This window comes from Natator depressus, chromosome 8 (assembly GCF_965152275.1).
Source record: "Natator depressus isolate rNatDep1 chromosome 8, rNatDep2.hap1, whole genome shotgun sequence".
NCBI lineage: Eukaryota > Metazoa > Chordata > Testudines > Cheloniidae > Natator > Natator depressus.
This window is the reverse complement of record NC_134241.1, coordinates 51472119-51492174: the sequence shown is the minus strand read 5'-3', so window position 1 is coordinate 51492174 and position 20056 is coordinate 51472119. Positions and strand designations below refer to the sequence as shown.

Below are 20056 nucleotides of genomic sequence, written 5' to 3'. Positions count from 1 at the left end.
ATGGCGCCCGAGGACAGGACACAGGCAAAGTTCTCGTCCTCTGTATGTCTGTGTGAGACATGAACCTAGTAAGAGAGATGGGATCTTATTAGGGGACTAAAGGCTGAGAGATAAACTACAAATCCTGATGTACTTCCCCTGAGATAGTGAAAGCAGGGAGCTAATAACTGTCATGAGCTTTATAGATAACAGCAACATTTCTATAGCTTTCTTCAACTGCCCTACGCGATGATTCTCTGGCGATGATTCTCTATTCAGTTCTGTCGGATGGTCCACAGAACAGGTAGAACGCTCAAAAAAACCCAACAGAACTAAGCATCATGTCTCCAGAAGGCTCTTTAAATATCTGTAGCTCCCTAGTCAATTGGATAGACCTTTCCCCATAGCAAAAGTATGCAGCACATACTAGCAAATCCTGTACAGCTCTAGTACTGCACCGTATTCCTGACCATCTGTACCCCAGGTCTGGGATCCCCACAGCTCTGATACTGCCCCTCTCACCTACCTTTGAGTATCCCTCCTGGAGGCAGTGTGGCCAAGCTGATAGGGCACTGGACTGGGACTCAGGAGACCTGGATCCCATTTGTGGCTCTGTCACTTACCTGCTGGGTGATCTTGGGCAAGTGTCTTCCCCTCTCTGTGGCTCAGTTTCCCCACCAGTGACTTGGGGATAATGATACCAACCTCCTCCATAAAGTGCTTTGAGATCTATGGCTGAGAAGAGCTATATATGAGCTGGATATTATTATTAATAATACTTATTGTAATTACAGCAAATTGCCAACCCAGCCAAATTGCCACCCTGCACCCTCTGGCTATTGTATTTGTACATCTCTTTTCACTAAGCCCTTGCTTGCTGCTGACCACTGTAAGAGGAGACCATCTGCAGCTGGGGTAAGGTTCCTGATAGTGATGCCTCAATACAATGCATCAGCATAATGGAGATGGACTAGCAGAAAAAGGGTTAACCCTAAGGCTATTAAGGACAAGGATCCTCATTGCCAGTGAAGAGACCAGGCTAAAGCCCTGAGCAGCATGTGCCATCCTGGGCCTCCACCCCTTCTCCCACTCCTTCCACTTTGCAGCCAACCTTCTGGCTGCTGCATCCACTTTGGGATTCCTTCCCTACCTGCCTCCAGAACCCCTTATCCTCCTGTTTCCCTATTTCACCCTCCATCTGTAGAGGTATTAGCCAGTGTTCTAAGACTAAGGAAACTCTCAGCCAAATGTCTGAGCAGGTGGGAAGGGAGAAGAAACTGGCTTTGGAAAATTTGGCACCAGCCTGAGTTAGTCTCCACTGAAGAACATGAGCTGAGTGGAGCCCCCCTCCTGGCTAGTTCAGGTTATTGAACAGAGGCAGCTCATCGGGCCCCACCTCCCAGCCTGGGACCCATTGCAGCAATGTAACTTCAGAGGGAAATGTGTTGATCAAGCGAAATAGTTTGTTTTCCCCCAGACGTTTCTCCTGCTGCGTTTCAAACTCTGCACAGAACGTTCACTCTAGACAGACTCTCTGGGGTGAGTTACAAACCTGGCATGTTTTTAGGGGTGTCTTTAAATACCCAAGAGGAGGGACTCTGAGGATCACCATGGAAACAACACAACCAACCTCAGTCAGACGCCATCAAGTTAATAGGTGAGCACACACATAGTACTTCAGCCCTAACCAAGCACACACACTCTGCAGGCAGGGGGAGCACTGAAGGTGCAGGCAGGAACACAGAAAGGAGCGAAGGCACAGGAGCAAGCCTGGGAAGGAGTGGTGGACGGGGCGGTGAGTTATACAAGCCGATGGTGCCCATGCTCCAGGAATATTCAGGGTCTGCGGGCCCAGCTCCATCAATGTTCGGGGCCGGGTCTCTCCCCTGGCCCCTCCTGCCACCCTCATGCACCTCCCCCAAAGCAATCTCCCAGCACCGCCTGCCACCCCACGGCAATTTAAAAGGACCCAGGGCCCCCCGGTTGCTGCCACTGGCAGCGCAGTGGGGCTAAGGCAGCTTCCTACCTGACCTCACTCCGCGTCACTCCCAGAAGCAGCCGGAACGGCCCTATGGGTCCAGGGGTCTCTGCACACTGACCCCGCCCTAAGCGCTGACTCCACAGCTCCCATTGGCCAGAAACTGTGGGCAGCAGCATGTGGAGACCCCCAGCTCCGTGCCCCCCCCAACCTAGAAGCCATTGCCAGAGGGGTGTGCAGGCCGCTTTCGGGAGCCACCCAAGGTAAGCGCCACACCCCTCATCCTCTCCTGCACCCCAACCCCCTGCGCCAGCTCAGAGCCCAAACCCAAACTCCCTTCCAGAGCTCACACCCCTCCTGCACCCAAACTCCCTCCCAGAGACCGAAGCCCCTCCTGCACCCAAACTCCCGCCCAGAGACTGCACCCTGCACCCCCTTCTGCACCCCAACCCCCTGCCCCAGCCCAGAGCCCACACCCAAACTCCCTTCCAGAGCTCACACCCCTCCTGCACCCAAACTCCCTCCCAGAGACCGAACCCCCTTCTGCACCCAAACTCCCTCCCAGAGCCTTAGGCAGGTGGGGGGGGAGGACTTGGACCCATTCTGGGCACCACCAAAAATTATACAAACCCACCATCCCTGGCAGAGGCCCTTGGAGAAGGAGAGGCAGAGGTGCAAGGTGGAGGATGGGAAGAACAGCAGTAGCACAGGCAAGAGTGCTGGAAAGAGCAGCTGATGTGGCTGGGGAGGGCACTGAAGGCGCAGGAAGGAGAGGGGGGAGGAGTACGGGCAGAGGCACCGGGAGAAAGGAATGAAGGAGCGGTGGAGGCACAAAACTACTAACCAGGAATGTAAACTGCTTTCTTATCAACTACCAGTTTGTCTGGATAGAATGTATTGGGAAATCAGGTCTTATATGTAAAAGGTTAAAAGGCATTGATTAAAATATAGGAACTGGTTATTATAGCAACTATAAGTATAGGGGGTGTTATGTAACCAGAATAAGAAAATAGTCAGTGAATAAGTATATTATATCTGAAGTCCTTTATATTTACGTTAAATTCTCTAAACTGTAAGCTATGTAAATGCTGTGACCTTTGGACGAACTCCTGCTAGGTGTCTGCACTGGAGAATGCAAAACCTAAGATACCTTCTAAACTTTGCTAATTTCTAAAACACTATGCCGAAAATATTTTTGAAAAATATTGCATCTCTGTTTTTGTGTAATGTGCGGGGTATCTCTGTTTTTGTGTAATGTGCGGGGTCCATATAACTGTCAAAATTTAAACCATATGCCTTCTTGAAACTTACAACATATTACACACATCCTGGGGTAAAAATGTATAGCGTCTCACTGTCAGTGAAAAACATGTAAAAGAAACAGACAAAAAGGTGTATTAGGTAAAGTGACCTAGGGAAACTGGGAACTCTTCCCAGTTAGGTAGAAATACAGAAGGGGGAAGCACAGAATTTTGAGACAGCATGACCACTGCCACTGCTGTCTTCCAAAGGGGTTGGTAACATATTACTCTTCCTTTCTGTATTACGCTGTATTAATCTTTGATTAATAACTTGATCAAGTCTAGTTATTGGAATCTCTTGTTATTAATTGCTATTGCACCAGCAACAGACCTCTCTTAAGTCATTTTGTAATGCTGCAAATGCTAATATAAGGCCAAACACAGGGACTTGAAATGAGATCCTCAGGCCCAATAAACTTAGAGTCAAGTTGCAACTGTCTGTACTGGCTAATCAATCATTAAGACATTTGGTCATTTCACTGGAGCAACAGAGGTGCATCTTTAACATTTCTATATATACAAAGCCCTGGAAAAGCAGAGTAGGGCTGTGTGTATATATAAATGGTAAAACGGGGCAAAGTCCTGGAGAAGCCCTGGCAATAACATCAATCAAGGCAAAGTCCTGGGCAGATCACTGATATTTGCTGTAGTAATCAAACTTTCTTTGCAGGCCCAGCCTCCCATTATTGTTTGGATGCTCTGGGACAGTTTGTGACTGTTGCAGATTTTACTATTCCTTGTCACACCCCACCCCCAAAGTCCTTTTTGTAGGTGCAAGCTGCTTCATCTTTGTTTTCCACAACCATTGCCTTGTTAGCCATTGTTAGGAGCTGCTCTGCTATCAGCTCTTTCTCTTGTCCTGGTGATTCTGTATTGCCCCGGAGGTTTAGTGCTTAGGGGTCTCCCCATTAGTCAGCAGGACTCCACCTTTGCGTCCTGGCAGGGTTGTCTCTATAACCCTTCTGGACAGTCCTGTGGGTTGTTTCCTTAGGAGTCTCAATCAAACTGACAGAGCTGTTCCTCTCCCATTCACCACCCACGTTAACAGAAGTCCCAAAGTATCAAAAGCCATGGACATCTTGTAAAAGGATGATAACCAGGGAGATGATGGCTCTCAGAAGAGGTATTCTGAGTCTGTTGCCTTAATTATTTATCAAGCAACACTGAGCAGAACTTTTTTTCTTTTTCTATACACCGCACCTGTATAAATTAGTTGGAAACCTCCCCTCTAAATACTTAGAAAGTATCCTGTGTCCCACTCTGTGAAAGACCTGGCCCAGGAGCCACCCTCTGTCTCCAAACCTGGAAGAAAACATCCCAAGATTTCTGTTCACAAGCTGAGCACCTATGAATGGGTCTAAGATCTGGACAACTTGTCCCAAAGTTCCAACTGCGGCAGTACAGCTAGCCTGGGATAAGTTTATGACCTGATATCTTAAAGACTCTACTAACAGATATGTTGAGAAGGCCTGAAAGCCTTTTCTACAAGTTCTGTTCTAATCCACTCTCCAGTTATGACTAGCAACTACTCTAAAACACTGCGTTACCCAGCGTGGGGTTTTCAGATAATTTATAAACCTAGAAAAGATCCTCTCCAGTGCTTTGTCTAAAGCTCTCCTTTGGAGGGTGCATTAGTGGGTGTTCCAGTCATTTTGCTATACTAAAGAACATGGAATTAAAGTGTATCTGGAGCCACAGAGATGGGCAGTGGGGTTATGCTGAAAGTCTACTACAAATGGGAACCAAACGACCTTCGTTGGGCATTGCTACTCTTTAATGTTTGGGTTTGGTGGCTTTCCTGGACCGGGCACTAGCAGATGGTTTATGAGAAGTTGGCTTGGATTCTTCTTGGGAAGAGACTTCTGAAATAAAAAATACACAGAGGTTAAAAATAAATATAGCAAAACTCCTCCTTGGGTAAATACATCCTGTAGAATCAAGTATACATCAGTCTCCACTTTCAAATCACAACTAGGAGGGAACCACTAGAGGGGAAGTGTTGAGAAAGTCCAGGACTATAGTCCCCTCTTCCCCTAATCAGGGTGGATCCAATTCTAAACTGATGAAAGGAAGTGCTTTCCCACATAATACACAGTTTGCCTGTGGAACTCACTGCCACAGGATGTCAGTGAGGCCAAGAGCTTGGCAGGGTTCAAACAAGCATTAGACACTTACACGTCAGGAAGGAGTTAAAATTCAGCCAGCAGAAAAGACAGAAACTGCTGAGAAGCAAGGACACTGACAAGTGTAAACAATTGATAAGCTTATATGGTCAATGCCCACCCAGTAACTCAGTTCTTAGAACAGAATAAACCTTCCCTTCACAGCCCACCAGATATCTGTAAGCACTCATCCCTACTCCGCTCCGCCTCCTTCCCCCGCAAGGTAGCCATAGATGCTTGATGCAATAGGATGACCTCTAGACGTATATATTGTTCCTATTTTTATCTTTGTTTAGGGTTCTCTCTTGATTTGTAACAATCTCTGTCTCTGTATGTACAGATAAATGCAAATGAATTGATAAGCAAATGTATATAACTTGCCACTATGGCACCATATTTTTGAAGCTGCTTGTCAGTCTTCCCGGTACCATGAATAAACCCCCTTCAGTATTGTCTGAGACAATCCAGCACAGACAATCCAGGAAGTTGCACAGACAATCCAGGAAGTTTTTGGAAAGTGTAGGGGACAATTTCCTGGTGCAAGTGCTGGAGGAACCAACTGGGGTGGAGCTCTTCTTGATCTGCTGCTCACAAACTGGGAAGAATTAGTAGGGGAAGCAAAAGTGGATGGGAACCTGGGAGGCAGTGACCATGAGATGGTCGAGTTCAGGATCCTGACACAAGGAAGAAAGGAAAGCAGCAGAATACGGAACCCTGGACTTCAGAAAAGCAGACTTTGACTCCCTCCAGGAACTGATGGGCAGGATCCCCTGGGAGAATAACATGAGGGGGAAAGGAGTCCAGGAGAGCTGGCTGTATTTTAAAGAATCCTTATTGTGGTTACAGGGACAAACCATCCCGATGTGCAGAAAGAATAGTAAATATGGCAGGCGACCAGCTTGGCTTAACAGTGAAATCCTTGCTGATCTTAAACACAAAAAAAAAGGCTTACAAGAAGTGGAAGATTGGACAAATGACCAGGGATGAGTATATAAATATTGCTCGGGCATGTAGGAATGAAATCAGGAAGGCTAAATCACACCTGGAGTTGCAACTAGCGAGGGATGTTAACAGTAACAAGAAGGGTTTCTTCAGGTATGTTGGCAACAAGAAGAAAGCCAAGGAAAGTGTGGGCCCCTTACTGAATGAGGGAGGTAACCTAGTGACAGAGGATGTGGAAAAAGCTAATGTACTCAATGCTTTTTTTGCCTCTGTCTTCACGAACAAGGTCAGCTCCCAGACTACTGCACTGGGCAGCACAGCATGGGGAGGAGGTGGCCAGCCCTCTGTGAAGGAAGAAGTGGTTCGGCACTATTTAGAAAAACTGGACGTGCACAAGTCCATGGGGCCGGATGCATTGCATCCGAGAGTGCTAAAGGAATTGGCGGATGTAATTGCAGAGCCATTGGCCATTATCTTTGAAAACTCATGGCAATCAGGGGAAGTCCCGGAAGACTGGAAAAAGGCTAATGTAGTGCCCATCTTTAAAAAAGGGAAGAAGGAGGATCCTGGGAACTACAGGCTGGTCAGCCTCTCCTCAGTCCCCGGAAAAATCATGGTGCAGGTCCTCAAGGAATCAATTCTGAAGCACTTAGACGAGAGGAAAGTGATCAGGAACAGTCAGCATGGATTCACCAAGGGAAAGTCATGCCTGACTAATCTAATTGCCTTCTATGATGAGATAACTGGTTCTGTGGATGAAGGGAAAGCAGTGGATGTGTTATTCCTCGACTTTAGCAAAGCTTTTGACACGGTCTCCCACAGTATTCTTGTCAGCAAGTTAAAGAAGTATGGGCTGGATGGATGCATTACAAGGTGAGTAGAAAGTTGGCTAGATTGTCGGGCTCAACGGGTAGTGATCAATGGCTCCATGTCTAGTTGGCAGCCGGTATCTAGCGGAGTGCCCCAAGGGTCGGTCCTGGGGCCGGTTTTGTTCAATATCTTCATTAATGATCTGGAGGATGGTGTGGATTGCACCCTCAGCAAGTTTGCGGATGACACTAAACTGGGAAGAGTGGTAGATATGCTGGAGGGTAGGGATAGGATACAGAGGGACCTAGACAAATTGGAGGATTGGGCCAAAAGAAATCTGATGAGGTTCAACAAGGACAAGTGCAGAGTCCTGCACTTAGGACAGAAGAATCCAATGCACCGCTACAGACTAGGGACCGAATGGCTAGGCAGCAGTTCTGCAGAGAAGGACCTAGGGGTGACAGTGGACGAGAAGCTGGATATGAGTCAACAGTGTGCCCTTGTTGCCAAGAAGGCCAATGGCATTTTGGGGTGTATAAGTAGGGGCATTGCCAGCAGATCGAGGGACATGATCGTTCCCCTCTATTCGACATTGGTGAGGCCTCATCTGGAGTACTGTGTCCAGTTTTGGGCCCCACACTACAAGAAGGATGTGGAGACATTGGAGAGAGTTCAGCGAAGGGCAACTAAAATGATTAGGGGTCTGGAACACATGACTTATGAGGAGAGGCTGAGGGAACTGGGATTGTTTAGTCGACAGAAGAGAAGAATGATGGGGGATTTGATAGCTGCTTTTAACTACCTGAAAGGTGGATCCAAAGAGGACGGATCTAGACTATTCTCAGTGATAGCAGATGACAGAACAAGGAGTAATGGTCTCAAGTTGCAGTGGGGGAGATTTAGGTTGGATATTAGGAAAAACTTTTTCACTAGGAGGATGGTGAAACACTGGAATGCGTTACGTAGGGAGGTGGTGGAATCCCCTTAGAAGTTTTTAAGGTCAGGTTTGACAAAGCCCTGGCTGGGATGATTTAGTTGGGATTGGTCCTGCTCTGGGCAGGGGGTTGGACTAGATGACCTCCAGAGGTCCCTTCCAACTCTGATATTCTATGATTCTATGATTGTCTGTGCTTACCTAATTCTTGGGGGAAAGAATCTTTTTGCGTAACACACAGATAGCAAAAATATCTAGAGTTACGGAGAGGAAGGATGGTCTTGTGGTTACGGCACTAGCATGGCACTTGGGAGATGTGGGTTCATATTCGCTCCTCTGCCACAGACTCCTGGTGTGAACTTGGGCAAAGTACTTACCCTCTCTGTACCTCAGTTCCCCATTTGTAAAACGAGGATAACAACACTGCCCTGCCTAACAGAGGTCTTGTGAGGGTAAACACACTCATATATTGCATGAAAGGGGCTAGATAAGTATCTTAGTATATATTAAAAATGAGCAAAATTCAAGATATAAGCCACCCTGTACTGAATGGGGGTGACGAGGGAATATTTCTGGGGGCAGGTACCCCATTGCTGCAGGGTTTCTTGTGCTTTCCTCTAAAGCAGTTGGGTCTGTGGCCACTGTCAGTGAAAGGATACTGGGCTGGACAGACCACTGCTCTCCCTAGTATGGCAGATCCTTAGTTCCTATGTTCCTCAAAGTTAGGGCTGTGCTTCTTGGACATCACACTGTGAGGGAGCCCAGAACTGAGTGGAGATGGAGAGTGAATTCTCTGTCATCCAGGAGAGGTTGGTCCTGGACAGCTCTTAAGGATAGCAACAAGGAGAGCATGAGTAAGATGTAGCCAGTCTCCACATTCATGTCTGTACAATGCACCGGAAACAAACTTTTTAAAATGCTAGGCTTGGTCTACACTACAGTGTTAGGTCCACATATGTTGACCTAACTTATGTTGACCTAACTATGTCAATGTCTACACTACAGCCTTGCTCCCGCCAATGTGAGGGCCTTACTATACCGACATAATACCTCCACCTCCATGAAAGGCTTAGGACTTATGGACTCTCTGTAGACACTGTGTTACTTACATGGGCTGTTGGGTAAAATTCTTGTCAATTTCATGGCTCAGTGCTAGAGCTGTGAAATTGACAAGAAAGACTAGTAGGTTCCCTCCTGTGAACCCTGCACCTGGCTCACAGCCACCCCCCAGGCTCCTGGCTACCCACTCCCAGTGGGCTGCTGCCTGCACTCCCCTCTCCCCATTGGGAGCCCTGCTGCCCCCCAGGCTCCCAGCTCCCAGCAAATACACAGCAAATACATATACATATGCTGTGTATTTATACCTGCCTACAGTATTTTTCACTCCATGCATCTGATGAAGTGGGTTTTAGCCCACGAAAGCTTATGCCCAAATAAATTTGTTAATCTCTAAGGTGCCACAAGGACTCCTCGTTGTTTTTGCTGATACAGACTAACACAGCTACCACTCTGAAACCTGTTACCATGCAAGGCACTAATTTTCTAGTGTAGACAACCCCCTAGAAACAGAAAGAATCTGATGTATTAAGCATTCTTACCAACTTTCTTTCAAAAACGCTCAGAATGCAGTGGTTCTACTGTTTCTGCTATAGAATAATCTCCCAAGGGAGGTGGTTGATACCTCATCTCTTGGCAAAATTAGTCTAGACAACAAACCAGTAAATGTCCAAGAGGGAATGGTCCTGCACTGGCCATGAAATGGACTAAGGGACCTAGCAGATTTTTTCTATCTCGGAGTCCACAAGACATCTCAGAATTCTGATTAGCTCACCTGGTTTTGGTGCTACTTCCTGGGCTTTGAGTGCTTTTTCCAGCTGTTTCTCTAGATCCTGGATTCTCCCCAAAGCTTCTTCCAGATGCTCATCCAGGCTTTCTGATCTCTCCTCTGCATTCTGAGCACGGATCTCAGCTTCTCTGAAATACAGAAGCCAGGAAGGCACTGAAACCTGGAGCCTAAGAGATTATTGGCAAGATACTCAACAGACAGGCTAAGAAAACTGAGATTTTCAGTATAACGGATTGGCTCTATAAAAAACAACTCACTAATATAAATGTGTGGCATTATTAAAAATATCTAACCCAAATAGTGACTCCATGGCCCCAGCTATATGGTCCATGTGCATCAATCACATTTTCAATTAATTTTAAAACTCAATTTCTCCGAACAAAGGGTCAGATGAAATTCAATAAGGACAAATGCAAAGTACTACACTTAGGAACAAATAATCCATTGCACAAATACAAAATAGGAAACTACTTTCTAGGAAGGAGTACTGCAGAAAAGGATCTGGGGGTTATAGTGGATCACAAACTGACTATGAGTCAACAATGTAATATTGTTGCAAAAACAAAAAAAAAGCAAACATCACCCTGAAATGTGTTAGCAGGATCATAGTAAGCAAGACACAAGAAGTAATTCTTCCACTCTATTCAGCACTGATAAGACCTCAGCTAGGGTATTGGGTCCAATTCTGGGCACCACACTTTGGGAAAGATGTGGACAAACTGGAGAAAGTCCAGAGGAGAGCAAAAAAAAATGATTAAAGGTCTAGAAAAGATGACTTCCGAGGAAAGCTTGAAAAAATGGGGGTTGTTTAGTTTGGAGAAGAAAAGACTAAGGGGGGTCATAACAGTCTTAAAGTACATTAAAGGTTGTTATAAAGAGGAGGATGATAGGTCTTCTCAACTAGGTGATCCAGTACTCACAGGAGCTGCTCTTGCAGACGTTCTAGTGAAGCCAAGGTCTCAAACTCCTTTTGAGAATACGGGGTTGTTGACTTGCTGGCAGTCATCTCTCTCTAGGGGTAGAAGAGGAAACACCTTCTGTTTGGGAGTATGAGGAGAGGGGAGAAACCAGCAGAGCTATGCTCCACAGCATGTGCCTTGTCCAGTTGGGTGCTAGTCTGTCACTACTTAATCTCAGAACGGACAAGCAACAAAGAGGGCAGGGCACTACATCAAGGCTCCAGTTCAGTAATGCACTTAAGCACAGGCTTCACTTTAGGGATGTGATCAGTCCCATCAACTTCAACTGGATCTTCTCACATGCTCAGAGTTAGCGCTTTGCTGAATCAGGGCCTGAGTGGACTCAGTGGGTAATTGTCTTGGATTGCCAAAACCTTCAATACACACCCAGATGTCATGTAGTCTGTCAGGTTATGGCAGTTTGTGAGGGTGATGTCCTGACTGGAAAGCCCTGATGGTCAGGATCAGAATGAAAGGAGGTCAAAAGTGTGAGAAGGGACAGATAGCTCCTTTAATTGGCTGAGCTTGAGAAGGCCTTACACTCAGTGGCATCTGTCTGTCTGTAATGCGATAACTTTTGAACACTGTATATAATAAAGTCCAAAATTTCAGGGAGCATTATAGTCATTGATAGCCAGGATCCTATTGATTTTGTGGAAAATCAGAAAACTGGAAAGGGAGAAAAGAGGGGAGAAATGGGGCCCCCGCCACCTGATTAGCACAGCCACTGCATCTCAGATTTTTTTGAAAATGCCACTAGGAACTTATCTGCATCTTTAGGCACCAAAATACCTTTAAAAATCTGGTCCCAGAGCTCAAGCTACAGCCCAGGTGAAAAGGAAACAATAATTTGTATGATGGAGATTCCTACCCCAGAGACCGACACCGCTGTTGACTTGAGGGATTTCAAATGGATGTTGGAGTCATATCCTATGTACCTGACGGTGTCCTCAGTTACCTCCCTGCTTACAGTCGGGGCATCACTGCTGACATCTGGCGCAGGTGGTTCCTGCTGAAGGAAAGGTGAAAGATGAGTTAGTGCAATGGCTCCTGGCACAACATAGGCTTTGAGGCCTACATTTCACATGTCATATGCAAATGGCAAGAAGCAAAGAAAGGCTCCACTGGAAAGCAGTACATCTTGCGCCAACCACGGCTACAGCACTCACTTGTAAAATGGAGATTTTCACCACGGGTAGCGGGTGGAGCCCCCCTTTGGGGGTCTAGCCCCCCGACTCCACCCCTTATGCCCACGCCCTCTCCACGGCCAGAGCCCCAGACCCCCTCCCCCTGCGGCTGGAGCCATAAGCCCCCCCGGCCGCAGGAACCATGAGCTGGCTGAAGCCCTGAGCGCCCCTCCTCGGCTGGAGAAGCTCTGGGCTGGCCGAAGCCGCGCCGTGACTCCCCTCCCTGGACCCAACCCACCCAGGGGAAAAACGTCTGTTAGAAGATGCTTTTGATATGCTCCATGCAGGTTCCAGGGCGGCTGAGGCATCACAGAGTGCCTTCTCAGCCACCCTGGAACCTGCATGGGGCATAATAAAGCAAAAACTTTGCCGCCAAACCCCATAGCCACGGCAATGCCAGGGGAGGCAGAGTCACCCTTGCCTATTATACCCGCCGCCCATGATTTTCACCTTTTCCCCTAACACTTCTTCCCCTTTCACAGATTTCTTATCAACATCAACATCTTCAGTTTTGCCTTTCCCAAGTTCAGAAGAAGTCTCAGAAATTTCTTCAGGTAAAGAAGAATCCACATGAATTGAGTGCGTCTGTGGCTGGGTCTCCTGGAAAGCAATGCAAGGGACTATTCAGTAAGACTCTCATCTGGGATTCTGTCCCTCCATATAACATAGGATGGCTTCAAATCTATTTAAATCACAAGCTACGTGATGTTGTTGTCTCCTCTAAATCCTTACTGGACCCTTATGAACATTACAAATCACTACATAGTTTGGCAAAATCGGTTCAGAACCAGTCAAGGAACAGGGTCGCAGGGTGACTGCAGAGCAGCCAGTGCACATGCTGAATCATAGATATTAAGGTCAGAAGGAACCATTATGATCATCTAGTCTGACCTCCTGCACAACGCAGGCCACAGAATCTCACCCACCCACTCCTTTAACAAACCTAACCTATGTCTGAGCTATTGAAGTCCTCAAATCATGGTTTGAAGACTTTGAGGTGCAGAGAATCCTCCAGCAAGTGACCCGTGCCCCAATCTGCAGAGGAAGGCAAAAAACCCCCAGGGCCTCTGCCAATCTGCCCTGGAGGAAAATTCCTTCCCGAACCCAAATATGGTGATCAGCTAAACCCTGAGCATGTGGGCAAGATTCACCAGCCAGACACTCAGGAAAGAATTCTCTGTAGTAACTGAGATCCCACCCCATCTAACATCCCATCACAGGCCATTGGGCATATCTACCGCTAATAGTTGAAGATCAGTTAATTGCCAAAATTAGGCTATCCCATCATAGCATCCCTTCCATAAACTTATCAAGCTTAGTCTTGAAGCCAGATATGTCTTTTGCCCCCACTGCTTCCCTTGGAAGGCTGTTCCAGAACTTCACTCCCCTGATGGTTAGAAACCTTCATCTAATTTCAAGTCTAAACTTCCTGAATGTGGGAAATCTCAAACAATATCTATCCACATGGGGTCAAATCAGACCTGATGTAAGCAGATGAAACTCTATTCAAATCAATGGAGTTGAACCCACTTCCATCACATTTGAATAAAGCCTATAATGTCTGAAATTAGATCAATGTCAGACTTACTATCTAGTAGATGTGAATCAAATCAAATTCTCACAGGCAACCTCCATCTGTCCAGCCACATACGGAATGAAGCTAGAAGCTCCCATACCATCATGAACTCCTGTGCAATCCAAACCCCAGGATTCCATCAATTTGCAATCTCTTGGGAGAAGCAGAATTTACCAGGCAACATCACAGGGCCAATCTTCAGCTGGTGTCAACTGTCACAGCTCCACTGAAGCTATGACAATTGACATTAGCTGAAGGTCTGCCCCCATAGGAAGCATTTTAGGTGTAACAAACTCCATCATCATGAATCCTAATAATCCTCCAACGTGGAGTCTTGAGTGCAAAGGGCTCTATATGCTGAACCCTCCTGGAAACTGAACCATAGTTTCTTCAGTTGGGAAAGCCTTTCAAGCAGCTCCCCAGCCAAACAGGATCTACTTTGGCTGCCAAATGCTAAGTCTTTATGTACCTGAGGCCCAAACAGGTTCCTCTGCTCTTCTAAACTCAGTAAGGAGACTGGAGAGCCTTTGAATTCAGAAAGCAGGAGATTGCAGGTATTAATCCAATCAAGGCACTCGGTCTGGGATGAAGTAACAGAAGAGACAAATTACCAAGAGGGAGAAAAGAATTGATATTTCATTCACTCCTGTGATTAAATAACTCCATCGTTCTATCTATGGTATTTATATGGCCCCATCTATCCTCATCCTACAAAGGAAAAGGAACATTCACTCCTCCTAAGCATTCAAATAATGGAGCCTTTCATGGGCTAATCACCTATTCCATACAATATATTTAACAAGCTGCCAACAGTGTAGTGGCAGTACATTGCCCTGAAAGCTCGGGGCAGGGATCAGAGTTCAGGCCCCAAGCTTGGTTTTTTACCCCATAAGCCAGCACAGACCAGAAGTGCTGGGGAGGAGCATTCTCAACCCCTGCAGGAAGCATTTCCTCACACCACTCTGGGACAACGCCATCTGTTTGATGCTTAGAGCAACGCTAGGCTTCAGAGGAACACATGCCCAGTATTCCTTAACGGCAGATTGGAATCAGCCCAACACAAGCTGGCCTTTGAAGGTATTGGGAAATAAAGGAGGGAGGAATGGAGATATGCAGTACTAGAGGGCACCTTCCCTGGCTCCTCTAAGATAAAATCCTGCAGTTAACTTGTTATCTGCATAATAGCTTTACATAGATATGTAGTGTCAGGAGACATGAGGACTAGATAAGGAAGTCATGCCCAGTGCTGAATGGAGTACTGTTCCCAGTATATCCATGGGTCTCTCTCCTTAAACTCAGCAAAGCCCTGGATATAACTACCTAGCCCAAATGCCTGACAAACCTTAAACTAGATTTGAGTCTATTGCAATTCTTATACGGATTAGATCCTACAGAAAAGTCCCGAGACATGTACGCTGGAACAGTGTAAGGACGGAATTAAGGCTGAACATGGCACAGATGTCTCAAAACTGTGCAGCTTTTGAAGTGCTCTCTGGGGTGCTGGGGTCAGTACGAAACTGCTGGGGGGAATCCATGAGTGGAGGTAGAGTTTGACTGGAGGAAGTGTTGAGGGATTCTTTGGAGCATTGGGGTCTCTAACCAGGGTCTGTATCATCCAATCAATGTGATTATGTTTTAATTCACTACTGACCATTGGTGAACCAGAAAGGTTGAATATATTGCTGCAAGAAAGAAATATTTGGTGGTGGCTTGTGGCTTTCTACGCTTGGGTCTAAGATGAAGCAAAAATGTTCTGTCTGTTCAAATTCCTTCCTGACTCCCTTGTGTGTGTTAGCTTTCTGCCTGTTCTTCCTCTTACCCTTTCACAAACAAACCCAGGCTCATCTGGACCATACTGTGGACAGACAGGTGCACTGGCAGCTATTACCTTGATTTTCTCCAGCTCCCGCAGCTCATAATTGTGGTCTGAATCCAATTCAGCTTGTTTCTTCCGAATCGTAACATCTACCAACTCCTTGCAGCAGCTGAGAAGACACAGAATGTCACCCACCCTCCAAGCAATGCCCTCAAACACCTGTTTCCCTTTGGTCAGAATTGTGCAGGATCCTGTTGTTGCAACAAGACACACTGTGATCACACATAGCAGGGCTTTTAAAGCAACACCATGTACAGACAAGAGCAGTCCATTCCTTTGGGTGTGTTTATTAAGTGATGTATTTGTCAGGTTTCCGATACACCTTCGAGAAGGGGCTGTGGGAGGATGGAGGCCTATAAAACCGTGCTTAATCTCCCCAGTATTACAGGAGAGCTGTGACATAGTAGCAAACTATTGAGAGAGAATGTTTAAGTTACTTGACCAGCCAAGTTCTCGCTCTGCTATTACTCCCAACAGTTCCATTTGAATTAAGAGCTTCCTCCCTCACAGACCAACTTCTCCCTGGACCAGTAGTGAAGTCATAGCCCTGCATTTGTAACATCACAATGCAGACGCTGTCAGAAATTCAGCATTGCGCTGGAAAGCGAAGCAGGCGCTAGAGGCATTTCTTGCCAACCTGTCATATCAGCGATACCCTTTAGGGCACCCCTTCCTTCAGGTTCCATAGAGTGGGAGAGAAGCAGCTTCCTCCAGGATCCTGGAGAGAACCAAAGAAGGAGCCCATTTTGAAACCCACCCCCCAGCCTGGGTATTAGCAGGAGATAGCCAAGCAGAACCAAAACTAGGAGTCTGTCCCCGCAGAGGAGGAGCATCAGCATATGAGTGTGTCTGTCTTCATGCCCTGTTCTGTCTCTCTCTCCCCTCACTCTTTTCTTGGGTCTCTCTTTCCTCCTTTTCACTTCTCATTTCTCCACGAAGTCACTGAGCCAGCCAGCAAGTCTCTCCAAAGAAGCCCCTGTCTCCCTGGTCACTCTCTTTCACCCTTCCTCCAGTATCCCACTCTCCTTGTCTCCTGTCCAATTTGCCCCTTTCCCAGTTCCATCTCCTTCCGGTGCTGAATGGGGACTGTTACCACACAGCATTGCTGGCACTACTGACAGTGGAATCCCAGAGGATTCGACTTTTGTCCGTTTTCCTTTACAAAACATGCACCATGTTAGAGCACGATTCTGTAGATGCCAACATTATAGCCAGGGGACCCGCTGCTTGCTTCATGAACTCAAAGTCCTCCAGGACAGGCCATAAACCCCCATCATTTTCCTCAGCAGAACGTTTACCACGTGGATCTCTGATATGTCTAAGAGATCTGAACAATGCTCATAGCTAAGCAAGCCCTCAGTGATTACATAGCTGTGGGTGCTGAACAACACAAGTCATTCCAGCTAATGTTATCATTAACTTATGCTTGAAATATTTCCTTCTCAGTGCCACACAGCATTAAAGTTGCATTTTTATGATCCCACCCACTTTTGGGGAATCATACCTCCCTTCAGGGGGCTTTCCCATCATATTATGGGATTTTCCCATTAGAAAAATATCCTATAGGCAGGTGAGGTCCCAAGGCTTTATTAATACCTCATTACGTAGCTGGAGAATTTGCTCAGTTTGGGAACCAGGTTCATAGCTTCTTCCTCTAGTTTATAGCCACGTAGCTTCTTGAGCTCTTGATCCTTAGCTGCTTCTGACTCATTCTCTATGAGACCCTTATTGGAGGGGTGGTCAGGTACCATCAAAGTCAGCAAATTCACTATCCACATGGTCAGGGCTTTGTGGAGATCAATCATCTGCATAGAAGTTCAAACTAAAGGATTAAACTGTAGCAAGATTCTGGAATGGTAAGAGGGTGTCTGATTTGCAAAGTACCCTTACGTTAGTGGCAAAGTCCGAATGTGCGGGTAAATATCCTAACACTTACTATACTTGTAAACTGCCCCTCTAAGATAGTTTTCATCCCATGTTAACATCTTTTCTGTCAGCCACATCTTCTCTATCAGCCACATAGCAGTATGACACTTCCAGGAACCAGGAGTATCCCACAATTCTATGGGGGGCACTGATGCAGCATTTCAAAAATAACTTTCTGGCAGCTGACAAACAGGATTCTAGGGTGAATCCAAGATCCAACAGGACCAAGCAGCTATCTGAGTTGGAAATGGGAAAGTCACTCTGGAGGAGACACCAGATGAGACTGGAGATCAAGAAAAGATAGCTGCAATCAGGAGCTTATTTCCAAAGGATTCTGGGGAGACTGGAGTTAAGGTTTTCACACCCTTCACCCTGTTATTTTCTCATTTATTTTCTCTAGGAACTATTTCTCATAGTGGAAGGATACATTACAGAAAAACCCATATATTTAAACAGGAAATGTAAAATTAAATGATCCATACTCTTGATACAGCAATAAGCCACTGCAGGGAGGGCAGTGGTAGGCTACTGGGGCACTTCTCCAGGGGCTGAACCACACACATGTATACTCTTCCCTGCCTTACTTCTATAATAATCTGTACAGTATGGGGTCCCAAAGATTTTCAAAACATAGGCCACATCTTCATAGAGAGATTGTCTCATGGATCAGCTTTGTTATTGTAGCCCACTGTTGGATGTTACAGGTCCCTGCCTGTGCCAAAGCGCAGAGGACAGGTGCATGTTATAGCCCGCTACACCCTGGCCCTTTAGCTCAAGTTGTAGCAGCTTATGCTTTTAGCTCTGGAAGTCTCAAATTCAATCCCTGCTGAGTCAGCTGTCATGATGAACTTCCTTTCCTGTGAAAATAAAATAACATCCCTGTGCCAGCTACAGCAATTGTCTAAAATGAACAGCATTTAATGTTGGTTTAACTATCTTTGAGTGCAGTTTAACACACGGAAACAAAGCCCATGAGACAGCCAGTTAAGTCCAAAGCAGACTGCAAAGGGATTTCACAAAACTGGGTGACTGGGCAACGAAATGGCAGATGAAATTCAACATTGATAAATGCAAACTAATTCACATTGGAAAATATAATCTCAAATATACATATAAAATGATGGGATGTAAATTAGCTGTTACCACTCAAGAAAAAGATCTTGGAGTCATTGTGGATAGTTCTCTGAAAACATCCGCTCAGTGTGCAGTGGCAGTGAAAAAAGCTAGCAATGTTAGGAACCATTAGGAAAGGGATAGATAATACGACAGAAAATATCGTAATGCCACTATATAAATACATGGTACACCCACATCTTCAATACCCCATGCAGTTCTGGTCACCACATCTCAAAAAAGATACATTAGAATTGAAAAAAGTACAGAAAAGGACCACAAAAATAATTAAGAGTACGGAACAGCTTCCATATCAGGAGAGATTAAAAAGACTGGGATTGTTCATTTTAGAAAAGAGACGATATGATAGAGGTCTACAAAATCATGAATGGTGTGGAGAAAGTGAGTAAGGACGTGTTATTTACTCCTTCATATGACACAAGAACTTAGAATCACCCAATGAAATTTATAGACAACAGGTTTAGCACAAATATAAGGAAGTATTTCTTCACACAAAGCACAGTCAGTCTGTGGAACTTTTTGCCAGGGGAACTATAACTGGATTCAAAAAAGAATTAGATAAGTTCACAGATGATAAGTCCATCAATGGCTATTAGCCAAGATGGTCAGGGATGCAACCCCATGCTCTGGGTGTCCCTACCCTCTGACGCCCAGAGGCTGGGAGTGGATGACCGGAGATGGATCACTCAAAGATGGCCTGCTCTGTTCATTCCCTCTGAAGCATCTGGCATTTGCCACTGTCATAAGATAGGATATTGGGACAAGATGGACCATTGATCTGACCCCATAGGCACATTTTTATGTTCACTGTGTAAGTAGCCAGCTGTCCATGGAACACTAAAGAATCCTCAGAGTGGAAGTTCAAACATAACAAAGAGAGGGTTGAGTTAACATGAAATTGGAATTGGTGAATGCATATAAAATGCATCGAGTGGGGAGCTGCTCTATAATTCTATATTGGCCCAGAATCCAAATCTTGGTACTTGAAGCTACTGTATGGGACATCAGGTCCAATTCCGACATCTAGTTGCACTTTTCCTGGACCACTAAGGGATAGGAGTCCTGAGAAGACAGCATCTTACAACTGGAGCCATTGGAAATGCATGCAGTAGAAATTTCATGCTCAGATTAGGGCCTCTCACTGAAGTGTGCTTGAATTTACAATGGCTGCAAAGAACCATCAGATGCTGCTATGGCAGCTGGGGAACATCTGGGTGTGTAAGAGACCCCAGCCACACCCACTACACCAGTAGCAGTGAAGAAGGGTGATGCAGGAGCCACTCTGGCCGCTCAGTGGCACTTGAAGTTCCCCCTGCAGCTGATGGAATCCTCCAGGCTCTTTGTCTGCTGGGTTTAAGTCTGCTTGGTGCCACCGGAGAAGCAGAAAATAGCCCCAGTGGATCAGAATCAGGGCCCATGCTTCATTTCTCTGAACCCAGTGCCAAT

The 20056-nt window shown here is 46.1% G+C and overlaps 1 protein-coding gene across 2 annotated transcripts in view; it reads right to left on the bottom strand.

Annotated features, from left to right (window-relative positions):
- Positions 1-5031: 5031 nt before the first annotated feature.
- AXDND1 (axonemal dynein light chain domain containing 1) overlaps positions 5032-20056 on the bottom strand; it is a 53264-nt gene continuing 38239 nt past the window's right edge. Inside the window, exons 18-25 of one of the 2 annotated variants that reach the window (XM_074961037.1) lie at positions 17147-17355; positions 15563-15659; positions 14144-14254; positions 12549-12698; positions 11783-11920; positions 10873-10964; positions 9938-10080; positions 5032-5120 (exon numbers count right to left, since the gene is read on the bottom strand). In XM_074961037.1, coding sequence (XP_074817138.1) covers positions 5032-5120; positions 9938-10080; positions 10873-10964; positions 11783-11920; positions 12549-12698; positions 14144-14254; positions 15563-15659; positions 17147-17355 — 1029 coding nt within the window. Of the gene's footprint in view, positions 5121-9937; positions 10081-10872; positions 10965-11782; positions 11924-12548; positions 12699-14143; positions 14255-15562; positions 15660-17146; positions 17356-20056 lie in introns of both variants that reach the window. The other variant, XM_074961038.1, reaches the window with a different exon arrangement.